General features: G+C 40.6%; 2 protein-coding genes across 2 annotated transcripts; one reads left to right on the top strand and one right to left on the bottom strand.

The window, feature by feature from the left end:
* Positions 1 to 1841: 1841 nt before the first annotated feature.
* Positions 1842 to 16539, top strand: Fwd (phosphatidylinositol 4-kinase beta fwd). Its single transcript, XM_076786631.1, has 12 exons — positions 1842 to 3238; positions 6405 to 6648; positions 10979 to 11916; positions 12428 to 12545; positions 12897 to 13031; positions 13128 to 13294; positions 13371 to 13501; positions 13594 to 13824; positions 13904 to 14221; positions 14373 to 14749; positions 14832 to 15304; positions 15495 to 16539. The coding sequence occupies exons 2-12, from the start codon at positions 6467 to 6469 to the stop codon at positions 15680 to 15682; spliced, it is 3258 nt and encodes a 1085-aa protein (XP_076642746.1). The 5' UTR covers positions 1842 to 3238; positions 6405 to 6466; the 3' UTR covers positions 15683 to 16539.
* Positions 16540 to 17079: 540 nt separating this feature from the next.
* LOC143353371 (protein ST7 homolog) lies at positions 17080 to 19842 on the bottom strand. The gene is made up of 2 exons (XM_076786633.1): positions 19099 to 19842; positions 17080 to 18992 (listed from the first exon to the last, which is right to left on the bottom strand). Exons 1-2 carry the CDS (start codon positions 19520 to 19522, stop codon positions 17869 to 17871), a joined length of 1548 nt encoding a protein of 515 aa, XP_076642748.1. The 5' UTR covers positions 19523 to 19842; the 3' UTR covers positions 17080 to 17868.
* Positions 19843 to 20564: the final 722 nt, after the last annotated feature.

Raw genomic sequence — 20564 nt, 5'->3', positions numbered from 1 at the left:
CCCAAGATTCACGGGCGTTCGGCCTGTTGCAAAAGAACGCAGCAGTCCTCGCTTCAATTCGCGAAGTTTGGGATCCGGAAGTCAAACGCTTGCGTTACAGGGTAGCATTTGTCTTCGAGGAATCGACTCGAGCACAGCTCGCCGAAATCAGAGAATAGATATAGTGAGCGAAAGAGATATAGACGCTGTCCGTCGAGCGTCGACACTCCAAAAGGATGCCGCGAGCGTAAACAATAAACACGCGATAAAGGAAAGTTCAAATTGAGTTATTTTTGTCCTACCTTTTCAAAAGTGGTACCAATGGTTTGCTGAGATTCTTCCGATTAAAATGAGCCCAAACACGACGTAGATCGGTCTACTTTCATAGACTTTGTATATAGCAATCATACGTATGTTCTTAATTATGTCACCTACAAAACTGGTCCGATTTGCGTCGTGTTTGGGCTCATTTTAATCAGAGTAATCTCGACAATCCACCGGTACTACGCTCGAAAAGGTAAGACAAAATAAACTGAATTTGAAATTTTCTTTGTTGCATGATTATCTTTTACCCTCGTGGCATCTCTTTGAAATCTGTCTCTTGTCCTCTGGCAGATTTATTCTTTTTCCTTGTCTGCTGAGATAAGGCTCTGCTGGGCTCGAGACACTGAGTGGTGGGTCAGGGGGGAGTGAGTGGGAATTTATTTAAATTTAAGCGAGCACTACTGTAGTTGCATCGGAAGTAAGGCGGCGTGCAAATGTTTTCGACGTAACGGGAACGTCCGTAACAGGTTTCCGTTTAGCGCTCCGAAGTCCGCACTCATCTATATTAGAGCTGTAATTATCGTATTCGCGGATGCAACGGGTCCGCGTTGTTACGGAGCCGTCCGTTTGGCTCGCGTGACGTCATACTCATTTGATCGCACGCGCGCGAACGATAAGTCGCGCGTCTGTTCTACAAATTGTGGAATTAGCTCCGAAATGACTCTTTTCATTTCTTTTTGTAAGAGCTTCTCCTATCTTTGACCTCTGAAACGAAACAACTTTCTTGCTATCTCGTCCGGTTGACAAATTGTATGAACAAAGAATGCGAGTTAACCGAGAGGCAGCAATTAGAAACATCCTCCTGTTATTTGAGCACGATCTTTTATCAAGTAAATATGACTGTGTAGATAAATATTTGTTATAAAACAGTATTACGTACAAACCTCTCGAACTAATCATGCGCGTGTTCTGTTCGTTATTTAATTTTAGTGTTATTAATTTATCTAGTTTTGTGACTTTTGCTTATTAGGATATTAAATCCACGCCATAATTCAGTTTCAGTACTTGTTATGACTTGTTTATATTATATTATAGTACTTCTTAAAAATAATGAAAATTGTTTTCTATAATTTTGTGCATCGTCGTGTTTAGACATTAATTAAATTATATTAACCCGCGTATTTTGATAAATACATAAAGATCCGTACACACTAATAAGTTAAAGTGGCTCACAGACTCATGCAACAATCTTTGTGTACAAATGAACCACCAGCGAAACAGACCAATCGTAAATTCGTGAGATTAAACAACGATAAAAAGTAAAGAATGCAATAGCAGAAAATCTAGATGAAAAACCTTACGGAAGAATGTGAGTAAATTCAAATCCGAATCCGAGACTGTCCTGACTTTCGAGGGTCGAGGAAGAGGGACAGGCAGCGATCCTTCGGAATCTTTGAAACGAGAAAAATGCGATGGTTGTTTGTGCACAATGGAATGCAGATGCATCTGTGCCGCAAATTCCTAATCGTCCTAACGCTGGTCTCCAGATTGGTGCGTCGAGTTCAGCTGCACTTACGGTTGTACGACCTTTCCCATTCGAGCAGTCGAGGCAGTCGCTGCCAACCTAAGATCAGTCGGTCGCTAAACGTCGAGCGAAAAACAAACGAGCCCGTCGATCGTCCGGATTTCTGGCAACCGTCTGTGTTCCTTTTTATCTTTCTCGCGTGTTGCCCCGTGAATCAGCACGCGTGCACGCGTCCTTTTCATGACAGAAGTTAAGGGAAGAGGACCCCGAGCACGTTCGTCGGCGCCGATTTACATTCCATCGTTATCGCCGCTCGGTGTTCTCGATACTGACAGCTCGCGGCAATATTATCGTCGCGGCCACAAGTGCGTCGATGTAAATAGAAGCAAACCGCTACTGTCAGTCCGGGCTACGATATCAATCCACACGCATGCACGCACACACACACGCAAATGCCTGTGACGTACGAGCGTTCAGTGACGACACTCGCGAAAAAATTTGAAACCGATTCTTCTGTTCACGGTGGCCGTCAATGTCAGCATAACTGCGATGAACACGTTTCCTTAGATGTCGAAACGTTCAACTCGTGAGTCTAATTTCGTAATATTTTGAAATTTTATTCGTCGGCAAGTTTGCCAGATTTTCGATCGAAAAATCAAATTTGTGTCGCTGAAATGCAAACACGGTGTATTGTTTGATCGAGTCAGGGGAATGAACGGGAAACAATGTAAAACTCTCGGAACGTGTGAAAGGAGGAGGATTTGTTGTGTTGGTTGTTAGGTGTCCGGGGGCCCCGACGCGTGTTGGCGCGGCACTGATCAATGGCCGCCTGGACTTTGCATCCGTTTTGTTGGCAGTAGTGCGCATAGTAGTATTCAGTGCGTCGTGCGAGAAGCAGCGGAGCTTGGCGAGGTCGCCTTTTGCGTTGGCACGGAGATTCTTTGGTGCGTGTTTTCGGTCTTGTCCCCGGCCGAGAGAGTCCTGTCTATCAACGTGCCCGTGTCGGTTCCATCTTGGTGCGATCAAGCAAAATAGTGATGAAGTGTGACTCTGTGCGCGAACGTGCAGGGCGTAGCCAGTCATTGTGGAAAATCGCGTGAAAACGAGGGACAAGAAGGCGGTGCGTGACAGTCGGAATCTGCCATTGGAAAGGATATCTCGTTATCTTTATCGCACCAGTGGCATTTCGCGTACTCGCTGGTTCGCTGCATCATCGTCATCGCTTATCGTTGTCCTCTGTCCTCCTCCTCCTCCTCCTCTCTCTCTCCCCTTTCTGACTCTATCCCTGTCCCTGTCTCGCTCACCCACTCTGTCTTCTTTTTTTCCCGTGCCGTCTCTTTCTCTGGCGTCTTATTCCGTAATACCCTACCCATCCGTGCCACTTTGTACGCGCTGTGGTGGCAAAACCGAGGAACGTCTCTACGCATGGTGCAGGCCCGATCGCAACAAAGTTACGAATTCAAGTACGAGGTAAGCGAGTTATTGACAATTCGCGCGGCTCTCGGCGGCGATGCGCTCGCGTCCCCGTCCACCAACGGATTTCCCGTAGTCCGATTGATTTTATCGGGCCAGTAATATGAAACAAGGGAGAGGCATAATATCTATGGGGGTGTGGATTCCATTGGCTGTCGCGGTGGTGCTTGGTTTCTGTGCTTCTGGCACACCCATCGCTGCGCCGATCGCTGGCCACCGTGTGAGTTCGAGCCGAGCGGAAGGACGAGTCTCTTTTTCTCTCTCCCTCTCGCTCTCTACCCTCTCTATCTTTCTCGCTCTCTCTCTCTCTCGCTCTCGCGCGCGCGAGTTCAAAGAGGGAGAGTAAAAAGCCGGCATACCGCAGCCTTAGACTTCGCTCCATTTTCCACCTTTATTGAATTATTCCTCTCCCGGGGATTTCACTCGAGGCCGGGCCCGCGTCGAGCGGCCGATTAATCTCGCGGGAAAGGAAGACGTTCCGCGCGATTTCGGTCGCGATAACGGCGAAACAATTCCGTCTAGAAAGTGATCATCTTTAACCCTCGCCGAACAACGCCGGGTCGGTTTCGACACGCCTGTGGTGGAACCTCCGCTTCGCCGGAGGCTCCTCGACCGACAACAAATTCTTGAAAACAATGCTGCCCCGCCGGATGAAAGGACTGACAGCAGCAATATTGATCTACGTGTATAATCGCGAGAGGTTTATTTTTCCACGTTGGAACCTGGTGAGAACGATACGCGAAACGGTTGTACATTGTTAAAAGCTTATTTACCAAGTCGAGAAGTAGTGGCAGGGTTAACGTATCTTTTTCCCTGGGACGGGGTGGGAACGGCGCCGGACTCTCGTTTTCCACGAAACGAAGAAAATAAAGAGAACGAGAAAAAAAAATGTTTCGCAGGGAATTGTATACAAGCGTGCGTGGCCTGGCCCCACGGAGTAGGGAGCTAAATTCTGACGTACGCTTTGTTCGGGCTGGCATTCGACTTTCTCGTACCTAGCACGAGTTTCACGCTGCTGTCACGGTGCCGCCTTGCCTTGTTGGTCATCGTTCCGCGTTCGTGCGAGATCATCTTTTTTCCCTTTTTTCTTTCCCGTATTCGCACCTCTTTCGGCTATCCGAAAACTCGAGGCGAGGATTTCCCGACATCTGACGCGTCGCGTCGATGATTTATGATCGGTATTATCAGCCGAACAATACCGACGCAACAACGCTGTTTTGCCGCCCGTCGCTGAGATAATGAGTTATGGAATTTTCGATATCGTCGTCGACGCACGTTCGACATACACGGGATTATTATTATTTTTTTTTTTTTTCGCGCGGCAGTAAACGGCCAGAGCCGCCTAGGCTGTTTCCAGCATTTCGGTGTACAGCTGGGACTGGCGTTCCGTTCGCGAACTATAGTTTTCATTCCGGACGTTTGCGTCACCAGCGAAATCCAATCGTAACACGTTCACGAGTGTGGCACGATTGACTCCTTACAATGTGTTACTTAATGTTTTATTGTCGTATTGGTCAGGCTGATGGATCGTTGTGTTTCGTTCGTTCGACGAGCTACGCGCGGTTAAATGCCGCTGGCGAGCCCGCATAGCATAGCTGTAAATAATATTCGAAAATCTAACGCGTATTTCGTACTATTCGACTATTATCGTTGTCGCGATCGCGCTATCGCGAATTCTTATCTATTTTATCAAATCGCTTCGTCACCAACACTTAATGCTACCAAACTTCTTGAGCATACAATGGGAAAAGAATTTAATAACAGTTTATGACATAATATGCTTGCAAGGTGGTGGAACAGATTTTTGAAAAATCCGAAACAGTATTTTGAACCAGAGACAATTTTTCTTCTGCATAAAGATCTGCAGTTGAATGTTTGAGTACTAGGGTGAGGGTCCCAATTATTCCGCCTACATTAATTACATTTATTTTTAAAGCATAATGAATATTAACAAAGAGATATTCAATTTTTTTCATTAAAAGCAGTTAATGTTATATATCTCTTTTTTTGAATATTCATTATGCTTTGAAACTAAGTATAACTAATATAGGCACAGTAATTGGTACCCCCAGAGTAATTGGGTCCCTTAGCCTAGCCGTATTTGGTACAAATCGAAATTTTTGTATCTTACTCGAATCTTGCACGATACCGACACCGGTTCTCTGTCATAACAAGGGATAAAGTCCACTTTAATAATGTATACAACGTGTAACGCAAACGATAAAATATCGATTTATCATTCAGGAAGATGATCATACAAATTACAGTCAACAATATTTAGTAATTTTTGATTGAACTACAAATTTCCTTTCAAATGCAATAAACATTTGTAATAAACATGCTGACTACAACGCAAACCACCATCTTATTATAATCACTGAAAACATGCATAACAAGTAGCCTGCGAATCTCCGCGCAGTACATAATAATAAATGTAATATGAATACCAAACGACCAGTAAATTATCTAGATGAACTAATTGTCGGACTTTCAATTATTACTTCCGGTTGGTTCATTCATTAATCGTTAACAACAATAATTTGCACGAAGACCAGCAATTTATTAGCGAAGATAATATATTAATGAACGATTCAATCGTTTTATAGTTTTATTAGCTACAAAATACGGCTCTGCAACTACATAATTAGAAACCTTAAAGAATGTGTCTCGGGAGGCCCTCTGTTGAATTTTTGATAAATGCAATATAACGATAATAACTAGACTGCGGATGTTATGTGTTTATGACAAATTTAGAAATATTATTTTCAACCTATGAAACATATTAAGAAAGAAAATAAATGTCTGTTTTACTACTTTGTAAACGTTTACTAGTTTGTTGTAATTCAGGTAGAAAATATGTATTCTGCATAAAGATCCGCCGTCTAGCACATTAGCTTCAAAATACGACTGCGCAACGAAGTATAATTAGAAACGTTCGAAAACCAGTCTCGAGAGATTAGCGTTGAATTTTTGATAAGTGCATAATTGCGTTGCGTATTGCGCCAATAATCTTGGCTTATCGTGATTCTCTCTCGAGACTGGTTTTTCGAAGTCCGCATCGTTCCGTCGATAACGATCGCCGTCACGTAAGCGGCGGTCTCTTTCGGTCTTCTTCTCTGGATCGTTCGTCACCGTTCGATTGTTCTGCTTTGGTTGTCCGTAGGTGAACGATCAACATGAGCAGCAGATGACTGTTGGCCGAGCTGTTGCTCGTTCGACTTTAATATGAGTGAAGTAGTGGCTGTTACACCTAGTGGTGGACCGACACGCCAGGAAAGCGTGGCACACGTCAAACGGCATAAATTAGCCAACTGTAATGTTCCTCTCGTGCACGGACGGACGAATCCGCCGATCAACAACCGTAACAGGCTGACCACCCATCAACGAAATCACAGTTTGGACTTTAGGTACGTAACAAACAAAACGGCAGCCACGCTTCGCGCTTCCGGCCGACATTTATAGACGCGGATAGCAGCCGCGAATTTTTTATCCCCGCTATCTGCATAGTCGCGGCAAGATCTCCTTGCCGAGACTATACCACCGAGACATAGGATAACGGAGCCAATTACTGTGGCAGTAACAATTACCGTGCCTGTATCAATTGCACTTATTTTTAAAGCATAATGAATATTACCCCTTAACACTCGAATGGCGACTGCAAGGCGCCACTAAAAATATTTTTTACATTATTCAATTTGTTTGTATTTAATAAATTACTAAACACTTCAGTACTGTATGAGTAAATAGCATCATATTCGTATGTATAACACGAAAAAAAATATATATAAAAGGGAAATATTCTAGATCGGAAGAAATGTTTCTTTTTGGAGTTAAAGTAGCTTCGAGTGCAAAGGGTTAAAAAAGTGATGTATGACATATTAACTGATTTTCATTATGCTTTAAAAATAAGTGTAATATAGACACAGTAATTGGGTTTCTTAGCCTACGCTCAGGCTGGTCCGTCGATGGATTTTATCTGCAGAGAAAAATAATAATGTTGACGATATACTTCTCCCTGAGAGAGCAGGAACAGAGCCGAGTTTGGCCAATCGACGGAAAAGCTGACATGAAAGTAGTGGGTCGCACCGATTCGAACTCATAATTAAACTTCCCGCCCACGCAGCGGCTGTCTGCCGCAGTTATTCCCATCGCATTGTCCATTGACCGAGGACTCTTCCCCCTAAAATGTCAACTACTCGTCAAAAATATCTGACGCCGAGCCACGAATTCACCCTTGTGTCGATGACCAAATGTGCCTACGATATTCAATGATACAGTTTCAATGCTTCATGAACATAATCTACAATAATCTCGTTATTTGTCAACAAAGATTCAAGTTTCAAAAAGAAACTGAAAGTGGTCACCCGGTTATTGACATAAGGGTAAACACAGTTTTTACAATTGTTTGCGATCATATGGAATTATTGTTTATAGAGACACAGTAGCACAATATTCCATATAGAAAAATAAAGCGCACGGAAAACTCCATTCGTCGCGTGCACATCGTTGCTCCGATGCACAATGGAAATTCTTATTTTTAGAGTCACCCGGTATACACACACGGTAGCTCAATATTCTGCTGCATAGCGGAGCACATTGTAGCATAGGCATTCTACAGTAGAGCATGAATCTGCATTCACTGCAATAAAGACGACGACAATTCAGCCTGAAATACCGGATCGATACTCTCACAGTTATGGATTTGGTGAATTTTTTTTTTTTGTTTAGCGTGCTCAACGAGATACTATAATAATTTTGTGTATATGTTAATTTTGTATTTATCACGAACACGAGTCACGCCGACGTTTTCGCTTCGAACGATACGAATTTGGTGCCCGGCGTGGGACGCCAGCTGAATCATGCCAGCCATCTGTCTTTATCTCCTTTTCCTTATTTGTATTAGAATCTTGAACGTACCACCAAATGTTGTTTCAGGTTTCAGCAAAGCAACAGTAATTAAAAATGCTATTCACCGTAAAATTTTCGTTTTACGTTTGTATATTAATTCCCTTCTCTCGATATTTTCATCTCCGTCTCTCCTGCGGTTCGCGTTCAATTGTTCTCTTCAAACGCGTGTTTTCATTCGTTCTTCGCGCGTACACGCACGCGCTCGCTTTCTAGAGTCTTCGACAAAATAGACAAATGCTCTCAATGCATCGAGCAATTTTAAACTTCAATACGTGTAATGAACACATTGAAACCGGCGATAAAGGAGTATCATCTAACCACACGGCAACATTGTGTTTAAACGAAATATGAAAGCAACAGAGTAATTTGGTTATTAGTCTTCATTGCAATATATGCTGTTGCAGTGCACTGTGGGCGCAATATTTAGTCGGAAAAGAGAAACGACACAAATTTTCATCTACCTCCGGCGGAAATTTTTCCGTTCGGCTTTCATATAAAATGCAACGTATAAAACGCACTTTGCTACAGAAAACGGGAAAAATATAACAAACCCAGCGCATTTGTAGAGTTTACTATTTTGAGAGAAACAGCAGCATTTCTATTTGAAAAGAACTAGGGTAAGGGACCCAGTTACCGTGGGAGTACCAATTACTGTGCCTATATTCATTATACTCAGTTTTAAAGCATAATGAATATTTAAAAAAAGAGATATATAACACTAACTGCTTTTAATGAAAAAAATTGAATATCTCTTTGTTAAATATTTATTATGGTTTAAAAATAAGTATAATTAATATAGGTGCAGTAATTGGGCCCCTTATCCTATTTTGAGAGAAATGGCATTTCTATTTGAAAAGAACTAGATACGCACTCTATTTTGTTTCCCCTACCTCTGCTTGAGTTATCTATAATTCTCGGAAATCCTTGAATACGATTGCAAAAACATGCGGGTAGAAACCAGGCTCGGGCACGTTTCATTTCGAACGGAATAGCACGTAATGAAGATTTATTATTTTTGTATCAGAAATAACACAAACAGAGCGACTCCATTTTGCGTGTGATTGAAACTTCAAATAATTTGCATCCCATTATACCTCTGTACAATGCCCTCTGTTTCGAAACCACTATACTACATATATGTCTGCTGAAAAAAGGTTAATGTAATGCGAAGTGAAAGATTACATTTTTTTCATGAAATAGGAACAAATGTTTCTCGAATCTCCTAAAGAATAATGACTATTGTTACATTACATTAAAGTTATTATTCACATTACAAATTAGATTGATTACATTACATATTTAACACCCTGCATGCACTATTTTTCACATTTGACACTACACTACTACTACTGGTTTGAGATTTTTTCATTCAACGATTACTTGTCAAGACTTTCGTGGAATTTTAACTTTCGAATCTCGATGGCTGGGTCTTCGGTGACCCACAACATGCATGTGAATCTCGACTAGCCTTTTGTCTCCGACTGTATAGTCGCCTAGTATGGGTCACGCGAGACCCAGTCACCGGCAACTACGATCCGTCATGCGAGGGTTAATGAATAAATTGAGTAATTCGGGTGCAAAGTATAATGTGAGTGTTACCTCGAACAACAGGGACACGGATTGATTGCGTAGGTACGGAGCTTCTCCCACCCCTCCCTCCTCTCCCTCTTTACAAAAATATACACATTTTTATGCATTTTTCAAAACAAAACATCGCGTTATTCGAGTCGGAATAAATGCAGCTTTATGATCTCTGTAAAGCAATGCAAATTAAACACTTGTAGTGCTCGGTAATACTGGTGTTGACACTGAACCTAAATGTAACTGATACATGTTGTCTTATAAAAATGACGAGATTGAATTTATTTGGATTTTGTGCGGTTCGTATGATAACTCTACGAAATATATTTATTTAATTATTTCCCACGAAAACATCTTTATAATTTCAGTAATTGTAAAATAAAAAATGATCTGGAACCGATCATTTTCACCGGCGCACAGTGGTCAATTTGGACGAAATCGGATTCAAAATCAAAGAACTTTCGATAGAAATGAGGTAGAGCGATGAAATTTTTTTTAAATGAAAGCTGTAACTTTGTAAAATATGGGAAAAATAGAGAGATTGTGGTACGAACGTTTGTTAACCTCGAGAAAATTCGTTAAACGCGCACAAATTCAAGAAAATTTCAGTTTTTCCAATACCACGCGCGCAAAAAAAATTTTTTTAACATGCTATACATCATTTCCCATAGATTTTTTCACGCTGAATTCAAATCTGGTCTCAAAATTTGTCTACGACCTCAGGATTTTGCAAAAAATAAATTTTTGTGACAAAAACTAATGAAATCATTTTTTTCGTTGAAATGATTGGATGGTAATAATCTCTCTATTTTTCCCATATTCTACAAACTTTCAGCTTTAATTTAAAAAAAATTTTGTCGCTCTACCTCATTCCTATCGGAAATTCCTTGATTTTGAATCCGATTTCGTCCAAATTGACCACTGTGCGGCGGTGGTAGGTTTAGTGTTAACCCATTTGCATCATTAGCGTATAAATACGTTCAATTTTCCTGGTCACTATCATCGGAGCGTATATATAGTACGCTGAATTTATTTTTTCTTATAAATATAATAAAAAAAAAAAGTTTGGTGACAAAGGCCTTCCTTTCATACTTCCTTATGATGCAAACGGGTTAATGTACACTCGAGTAATTAGTTCAACAATGATATTCGCGATTTTGGTCGAGCACTTTCATGCCAGGTGATAGTATAAGAATCCGTGTCGCGTGATGTACGAGGAGAATCGGTGAAACGGTGTGCTGTTTACAGGTCAATGGGTATTCTGTTGCCGCCGGTTCCGCAAGCGAGCGCGACGACGCTGACGCTCCACCACAGAAATCGAAGTCTGGACTCGGCGCTGCAGCGTATCCCGGAAGTGGACGTGACGCCGAGCCCGGAATGCGAGACGACACCAGCCCCGGCAGCAAAGGCCGCGGTACCGGCGTGCAAGGTGCGCAGCCGAGAACGCGAGGACCTGGCTAGCCTAGGATCCGATGACTCGGGTATCCTCTGCGGCTCGGATAGCGGGTCCAGCGACGCAACGAACGCGGCGACCAGAGAGTCGAGCGTGGACCATCTTCACAGCCGCGAGAGCTTGGACTCGTCTCTGTCGCAGCCGGGTGACATGGATGGCGACGTTGTGGACGGCGAGGAAAACAATTGCCGCGTGTCGGCGGTGACGGTGTCGTCGTTGTCGGTACCGGTGTCGCTGATGGAACTGGTGCATTTAAGTGAACCTCCGTCGAAAAATGGTGGTGAACATGGTAGTGGCCGTGGTGGCGAGCACTGTGAACACGAGAACGCGAACAGTGAGCCGGCCGCGCAGGAACTGCTGCTGCGGCCCGGCAGCACTGTCCAAGAACTCGAGGCACACGAATACCCGCTCGAGGAACTCTGTGCCGAAATTCCGGTGACGATCGACGCGCGGGACTTCCCGAATCCCCTGGAAGTCCTGCCGGTGAACGATAAACAGTGCGAGCTAGCCGGCGCCGCGATGACCCTGTGTTGCGGGACGACCGTGCAGTCCGAAGCCAACGAGGCCGCCGTTAAAAAACAGTCCGGTGTTGTTTGTCGGAGTCAGGAGATCGTGCAACCGAAACCATCCGAGGGCTGTCTGCTCAGACTATTCGAGAGCCAGATCTTCGACATGTCGATGGCGATTTCTTATCTTTTCAATTCTAAGGAGCCTGGCGTTCAAAGCTACCTTGGTAAGCTGTGGTCCGTCTGTCTAGCTAGTCAAGGTCACGAGACTGCAAGTCTCATCCGATTACATAGCTGTGAACTTTGGTCCTTGTCTTTCGAGTCTGCGAGACAAGCTAGAAAGTTTTTGTCTCGAGGTACTTTATCGTAAGGCGAAGGAAATATGTTCATAGATAGACTCGGTAGATGAGAGACGATCTGTGATGCTGTGGTTTAGGAAAGTGACCTTGATCAGCCAACTTTCCTAGCATGTAATGTAGTACATCTGTTAAAGAGTCTGATAGTTCTTGCACATAGATCTTGCGATGCTATTGCTGTGGCAATATTGTAATAGCATTAGGTCGGTGTAAAAGAAACAAGCTTTTGCACTGACCTAATATTTAGCGCTCGACTATGTGCATGGTAATGTGGACAGAATAATTTATGTAGCCCACAATTTTTGGAAATGTTTGTTTACAATCGCTCCGTTCCTTAATACGAAAATATCCTGCAAGCAATGCAATGTAAATCGTTTTCCAGGGAACAAGATGTTTAGTTTCCCAGATCCCGATGTGGACTTCTATCTACCACAACTGGTTGTAATGTACATACAACTACACGATGTTACAGAAGTCCTGTATCCATATCTTGTCCATAGGTAAGCACACATCAATACAAAAGCCGTACGTAATAAATCCAATGTGTGATGAATAGACTGCACACTTTATGCGTTCATGATAAAAATGACTTGATGAAATATAAAACTGTGGAAGCATTTAAAGAATGTCTATGTAGCTCCTGCGTCTTGCTATTAATAAACAATTTTTATTTTGCATAACAATCCGCAGTCTACTAATGAATCTTAATGTCACAAAAAGATGGGTACTTTGAAACATGTACTGCAAAGTTATATAAGAGGCTTGGTTTTTTGTGTAATCTGTTCACAACATTATTCATAATGGAGAAAAAAAGTCGAATGAAAAATTCATGCAATTTTCTTGTCTATCAGGTGTAGACAGTCAGCGGACTTTTCTTTAAAATGTGCCTGGCTATTAGACGCGTATAGTTCTGATGCTCATTTGCCATCCAAGAAGAAGTCTCATGGGACCAAACTAAAAAATCTTATTCTCTCAGATGAACTCAGGTAACGAAAAAAACTGACATCAATTGTAGTAGATAGTTGCGAGCAACGCGAGATCGTAAGAGTATTCTGTACTAAATCTTGTGAACGAAACAATAGGCCAAAAGGAAATGAGAATAGGAAGCACCGTGTAGCTGGATTGCAGACACCGACCCCACCGTCATTAACTACAATGCAAAGCATTACGTCTCCTAATAAAAAGACACACCAAAGATCTCAGTCGGATGCCACTGGATTATTTCAAACATTACGTCGTAGCCATTCCGGTACATAAATTACGCTGATTTACATATTGTCGTATCATTGTATCGTATCATTAGATGATTTGCTATTTCTTTGAAGGTACAATAAATAAAGTAAGTCTTGGGGACCTGAGCTCTGGTCGAGCATTTGACAATGGTTGTACCTGTTTTTATTCCTGCCAAGGTGTGGTAAACGATTTACGAGGACAAAAAACCGACTGCTTTTGCAATGTAATTTTACGATCTTTCTTAAACGATGATTTTTCTATCGTTCTAACGAAGAATAGCAGAGAGATTTGAAATGATGCTGTTTATATTTACAGGCGCCACGTCTTGCTCCAGAACTCGAATTTATACAAGCGTTAATATCAATTGGTAAATTGCTTGGAACTATTCCGACAAAGGAAAGTAAAACTGTTCAATTAATAGCGGAGCTTAATACTCTCAATTTGAATCTCCCTGCAAGGGTGTGGCTTCCTTTGCACAGTTCAGTACCACATCATATCGTACGAGTGCCACCGCAATACGCTGCTGTCCTAAATAGTAAAGATAAGGTGAATGACCATAAAGTAGCCTTAGTTGAAATCCAGACTTGCTGACCACCAACTAACACTGTGATTTATGGTTTTGCAGGCACCATACATAATTTACGTTGAAGTGTTAGAGGTAGAAGATATATATACGTCACCTGTACCGACAAAGATAGTGGGGCATTCATTGAGGCACACGAAATCCGAAGAAAATTTAACCGGAGGCGAACAGACCACTGTGATTGCTCCGCCAGACATATCCACCACAGAAACACAACAGAACATACCACCACCGATTAGGCAAACCCCGGTTAAAAATACTTCCCCGTACTCGGTGAGAAGTACGGAAGTCGCATTTACTTTCCCCGATGACGATCCTAACGATTGTTGGAGCCAAGAGGACGATGAGATCACTCAACAGGTATACACGTGTACAACATATCACAGTTGTAACTACTTGATGCTTGAATCAATGTAGAATGTTATTAGCGGCACTACACAATTTACTTGTTGTAAACTTAAGCATCCAGGAAAGCATTAATTGATAGCAACTTGTATTTTTGTTCATACAGTATTTACAACTCCGTAAGCCTAAAGATAGAGATACGATATCCCAATTAAGTCAAGAGTCATCAGATAGTAAAGAACCAATATTTGTACCTGGTGATATAAAGCGACGATTGAGTGAAATGGCCGCCGCGCCTAGTGCAACCTTTAATCACGATCCAGAGGATCCGTCGGCGGCTGTTTTGAAAGAACCATGGGAATTAAAGCAACGTCGCATAAGGGCTTCCAGTCCGTATGGTCACCTTGCATCGTGGAAACTTCTTGCCGTTATTGTAAAATGTGGTGACGATCTTCGACAGGAGTTGCTTGCCTCGCAATTACTTTCGATGCTTCAAAGAATCTGGCAAGAGGAACAGGTTCCTCTTTGGGTGCGGCCGTACAAGTAAGACTTCATCATCTATCACGCATCTTTAAATACATAGAACTGTAAAATGAGTTGTTATATGCTGGATTTCATTTTACAGAATTTTATGCTTGTCTAACGATAGCGGCTTGATCGAACCAATTTTGAATACTGTATCACTACACCAAGTGAAGAAACAGTGCCAATTAACGCTCGTGCAATACTTTGAACGAGAATTTGGTCCTCCCACATCCGACACATTCATCACCGCACAGAGGAATTTCATTCAAAGTTGCGCGGCGTATTGTCTTGTCTGTTATCTAATCCAGGTTAAAGATCGTCACAATGGAAACATTCTTCTTCACAGTGATGGTCATCTAATACACATAGATTTCGGATTTATTCTATCGACCTCGCCGAGGAATCTGGGTTTCGAAACTAGCCCGTTTAAACTGACACCCGAGTTCGTGGAGGTGATGGGCGGAAGTCAATCGAAACAGTTCCAAGAATTCAAAACGTTAATTCTGCAAGGTTTAATCGCGGCACGGAAACATATGGAGAAAATTGTAAATCTTGTGGAGATCATGTTATCAGGTAGGATTTGTTCATAGTGAAATTTAACACCTTGAGTGCCACGTCTACCAAAAATGAGAGACTGAATTATCCGTCTATATTTGTGAGCGAATGTTCGATTTTATAGAATCTTTTAGACCGCTGGGTAGACACTCGACGCGTTAATACTTCGGATGAATACGATCAACTAAACAGATAATCATTTTTGCAGGATCGCAACTTCCATGTTTCCGTAGTGGCGGGGCAGCTACTGTTCAAGGATTGAAGAACAGATTCCACCTAACATTGACCGAGGATCAATTACGCCGGCACGTGGAGGACTTAGTCGAAGCCAGTATCCATTCTTGGTCAACTAAATTGTACGATCGGTACCAATATTTCGCAAATGGCACCCTTTAATAACAACAACAACATCTACTTTTTTTGTCCTTGTGTGAGAAAGAGAATGATTTTTACGAGAGAGAGAGAGAGCGCGAGAACTTTGAGTTTGATAATACGTGGTACTTCTTCCATGAAACGTATGAAACTTTGTAGCATTCCGTAAGCACAAATTTATCTCCGAATCGAATTATTTGATGGCGGTGCAGATAGTGATTGAGATACATAGGGAAATGCTATCTAAAATATAGATTTATTCCGAATAGGAAATAGGCTGATTTTCGATAGATTAATTTTACTTGCTCTTAAATTATTCCTTAGTTTCTCGATGAAAACCTGAATGTTGTCTTCAATAAAAAAAAAAAAAAAAAGAAAAGAAGATAGAGAAGAAGATGTAGGAACACCACGCTCGTGTATAATTGAGATAGGCTTGTAAATGTGCATATGATTTGCAGAAATTCGGATGCCTTGTTACGCCCGTGAATTATAGCGAACGAAACAGGGAATAATTTATGAAATTTTTATTGTTACGTTAAGCAATATCGAATATGTATAATTGGTTTTGTTGTATACGTTCAAATGACTATGTATGCCTTATTGGCAAACTGCGAGTTAACTATCGTCGGTGCAGACTTTGTGACATTGACTGAATGTTGGACTGCTAGAATCGTTATAGCCTATAACAGCGTAATTTGTTAAAGGTGCCTTATTTGTAGAGAAAATGGCGGAACGACCGAATCCGAACTCAGTGAAGTGACTACGTGCGTTGATCTACCGGGAGATAAACAAAAAAAAAAAAAGAGAAAGAAACTGATCTATTACGAAAAGGACAATCTATAATTTGTACATAAAAATACATTGCGTGAACTTTTGTCGAACTCCTTTCGTAGTTAATTTTCGGCAATAACCGATCCCACCACGATAATAGTGATTGAACGATCACACGGTGTTTTAAAAGATTCTATGCGAAGAATCTTCGAGCGGAAGAAGTGTGCAAAACTGGCTCAGATATTAGCAGGAGACGAATACTCAAAATATTTCCTACTTTATAGATTAATACTATTATAAATACATTTAATTGTAATGATACGCTATAAGGAGTAATTATTATTAGTAAAAGTTTAAGGATCACAATTTGAAAGTTTTTACATGTTCTTATTACATGCATACAACATTTAGTCATAATGCGATATCTTAGTTGTGTGAAGATAGTTATTTAATGGTATTTCTGCGTTAAACATATGTTCGTTTAAATAAGTAAATTATAAAAGTAAAGAAGTATTGTATATACAGTGACAAATTTTATCACTTATCGATTTAAGATTCGATTCAGAATGAATGTACGAAGCAAAATCAAAGTCACCGTGAGCCAGCCCATGTATGGAAATTTGGGCCGTCTGACTTCCAAGTGTCTTAAACTCTCTTTCTTCTGTCTCATAACCGTCTCATGAATAGAATGGCGGATCAGAGATTCAGAATAATTGATATTGCATAACGCTCAATAAACTTTGCATTTTAATACCTTATATTTACGTAACGCTCGTTGCACCAATTTCTGTTCCGTGCAATTCTCCTGCTTGTCATAAATGATTGTACACTGTTACAAAGAAAGAAAACGTTTCATTGATTTCGTATAATAAATTCCACTTTTTCTGTACAAATGGAAAATGTTAATATCTCTGATTTGCCTGATTCTTTCGCCTCCAATTATGAGCTACTGATAATATCAATTATTAAATAAATATGAAATCCAATCAAACCTATTTTTGATTGATATACCCATAACGACCTGACCAGGGACTTGCAACCAAATATTCTTTTGGTATTTTAGGTAATCGTAAACTTTAGCCAAAACTCTAAACGAATAAAAGCAATAACTGCTCACACAATATTGAAATTTTGTATGCGTGATGTGTCCCTGATTTTAACTTAAATGACATATCAAATCAGAATATATGTACACAGAAATACAAGATAACTCAAAGATATTCAAATTTTTATTAATTGTACATCGATCGCTACACAACGCTTTTTAAACTAACAACATTAAGTAAATAATCGATTCTATAAATACCTATTAGGATATCAGTCATAAGAAATTCGGGAAGTACGGATGTACATATATAATAATTGATGTATATGACAATGAAAGCATAAGTATCATAAATATCACAATAAGTTATGATTACAGAGATCATACAAATGTCTTATATTCTAGAGAGCTGTTGTAATAAATTAGAAGGCAAGATCGCTTCCAGTTTGTCTAAAATATAATAAAATGGATGTGAAAACCAGGCAAGCATTGATCGTGCTACTACACCCATGGTATCGGGATACTGATGCGTTAAAAGCGCTAGGAGTGCTGTAAAGGAACATAGACCTGCTGTAAATAAAATAAAAAATGGCAACTCCTTTTTAGGATACACGCTCACGTCGTGAAACGAAGGTAAAAGTTCGCGATCAGCACACTCTGTGCACGTTGGATATGGATAAAATAAATGTCCTCTTTCCAAAGGATAAGGTAATCTTCTAAATGTACCTTCCCAAGTGCAATGTAATAAATTCAGAGCACCTTCCATCTGTTTCCAGTGAGCTAGATGAAAGAATGCGTACGCTATTGCTTCTGAATCTCCTCTCTTCAGTACATGTTCTGGTGGTAAAATTAAAGGCTTCATTTCTAATAAATACTTAGGTACATGAGGATTGAACTCAACAGCTCTGTGGATAGCCTCAATGGCTATCATTTCCGGAGTTGTTAAGCCCCTTTTAATAGCAATGTCTGTTGAGAATTTATCAGCAACCACTCTTGCTTTTAGCAATGCAGCTGTGTAACAAATGGTCGCTGACTTTGGTAGACTTATGTCATCATACTTTGCTAATACTGCTTGAACATCAGCGTATGCTTGCATTTCTAATAAAGCTTCGATTAAATTCTCATGAATGTTTAACACATTCATAATTGGTGGAACTTCTTTTGTTAAATCTCTAAATATCTTCACAGCTTCTTTCAATTTTCCTAACTTTCTTGCGCACATAGCTAATCGCCGTTTAATGTAAATTAACACATTTGTGTCTCTCCTATGAATGGCTTCTGCGATTGCTCCTTGATGTTGAGTACTTTGAGATTTCCTATAATTGTTTTCGGCTACTTTCAACGCTTGCTTCAAAATTTTTTCTGCTTCCACAATAGTAGTAGCTTCCTCCTCCGCAAGCAATATATACGCAGGAGCACAATCAGCGTTACGATCGAGAGCACTATGCGCTGCTTTTATTCGCACTACCGGATTACGTTCTCTCCAAGCTGTTTGCATTATTTCGTACTCAGCTTTACCTACAACATTTATTGTATTCTTATTCTATGAAAAAAGAGCCTACTAGTTTCATCAAAGCCTGAGCATCGCAAGTATTTACACAAAAGTAATTGGTATTAGAGTTACCTGTATCACCTTCGCAGGTGAAGAATGTTTGATGATCTTGAGCAGATAAATTCATATCGTAATACGTTAGCGGTTCTTTGTTAGTAGCCCAATAAAACCTTTGATACTCAGCCCCTCTAAACAAGTTTATCGGATTTCGCCACACTTTACATTCAGGAACGTTTTGTTGATTCGAATTTGAGCCATTTAAACTTGCATTCGTTCCATCGGACCCACTGTCACCTCCACCGATCCATGGTGAAATGTGATTTAACGAGACTTGTTCAATGAAAGATGTACCATATTTTCTAAAGTACCACCACTCGAAAATAAGAATCAATCCAGAAATCAACGACGACGTTCCGGTGAGAGCAACGTAAAACTTTGGGGTTAAGGTGTTCAAAAACATTGTAGAGTCCCACATACTTGTGAATAATAAGGCCATTTATAATACTCAAACACTGTGTAGTTTTTGTTTGTTTCTCTTTATTGTTCCAACTCGCACTACTACCGTTTGTACTAACAGGGTACTAATTAACAAACATCATAACACTGAACAATGTTGCTAAGTTCTTACATCACTCGTTGAGTGTTGTTGTTTTGCTCTCCTTGCTTAACTAATAAAAAACAAAATAAACTTTACAAATGATCTCAACATTTGCACACTTTTTTGCGTTCAAAATTTCAAACGTTGCATGACCGCTTTCATTCTATTACATTCTATTAACAAACGTGGTGGCATTTATTTTGCTTGAAGTTGCCGAATTTAAAACTCAACATTGCAACGAGATGTTTCGAGATTCGTATAGCGCTCGTTGCTTGCCGCGACTCTCTCTAGAAACTTTTCAAATGTTCCATTTATCTTCTGTTGGTAAGTAAGTATCGCTCCTATCAGCAGATCATCGAACATTTTATCAGAGAGACAGAGTCACCGACGAGATATATATAAAGACTGCCAGCCTTACGGGAGAACGTGTCGCTCGAAAAATACGGTGTTTTCTACTGCCCTCTAGGATAGATTTTGGCTGGAGTAAGAAACAGAAGGCCAACGACGGTATTTCGTCGGTGCAGAAGACCACTAAGGAAATTCTCGTCGGTGAGAAGGTGATTCATCACGGACCCATATCGATTATCAAATGTAATATTCTCCGACCAGAGTTGGGCAAAATATTTATCTAAATAAAAATTTCGAATAACGAATAAAAGATAAAAAAATTTTTATTTCCTTATTCGAAGGTTCGAATAAAAAAAGTATCTTTAATCGACGAGTATCGAATAAATAATTTTATTCGACGAGAATTTATCCGACGAAAAAAGATAAATTTTTTTATTCGAAGTGGATTTATTCGAACTTCGAATAATTTTTTCATCTTTTATCTGTATGTATTTTCTATTCGAAGGCTTCTAATAAATCTTCGAATTACTTTTACCGAGCGCCGAGATTCAAAGACCCAGCGACGACAAACGACATACAATGTAAGCGGATG

Source organism: Halictus rubicundus, chromosome 4, assembly GCF_050948215.1.
Source record: "Halictus rubicundus isolate RS-2024b chromosome 4, iyHalRubi1_principal, whole genome shotgun sequence".
Classification (NCBI taxonomy): domain Eukaryota; kingdom Metazoa; phylum Arthropoda; class Insecta; order Hymenoptera; family Halictidae; genus Halictus; species Halictus rubicundus.
Note: the sequence above shows the minus strand (reverse complement) of the source record. Positions and strands in the feature narration are given on the sequence as shown.

Bases quoted from the DNA above. Each gene is read 5' to 3' on its own strand.
- Fwd (XM_076786631.1), top strand. From the start codon at position 6,467: ATGAGTGAAGTAGTGGCTGTTACACCTAGTGGTGGACCGACACGCCAG. The intron at 11,917-12,427 runs GTAAGCTGTGGT...ATCGTTTTCCAG, and splicing joins TGGCGTTCAAAGCTACCTTG to GGAACAAGATGTTTAGTTTC. The intron at 13,502-13,593 runs GTAATTTTACGA...TTATATTTACAG, and splicing joins AAACCGACTGCTTTTGCAAT to GCGCCACGTCTTGCTCCAGA.
- LOC143353371 (XM_076786633.1), bottom strand. From the start codon at position 19,522: ATGGCCTTATTATTCACAAGTATGTGGGACTCTACAATGTTTTTGAAC. The intron at 18,993-19,098 runs GTAACTCTAATA...TAAATGTTGTAG, and splicing joins CACCTGCGAAGGTGATACAG to GTAAAGCTGAGTACGAAATA.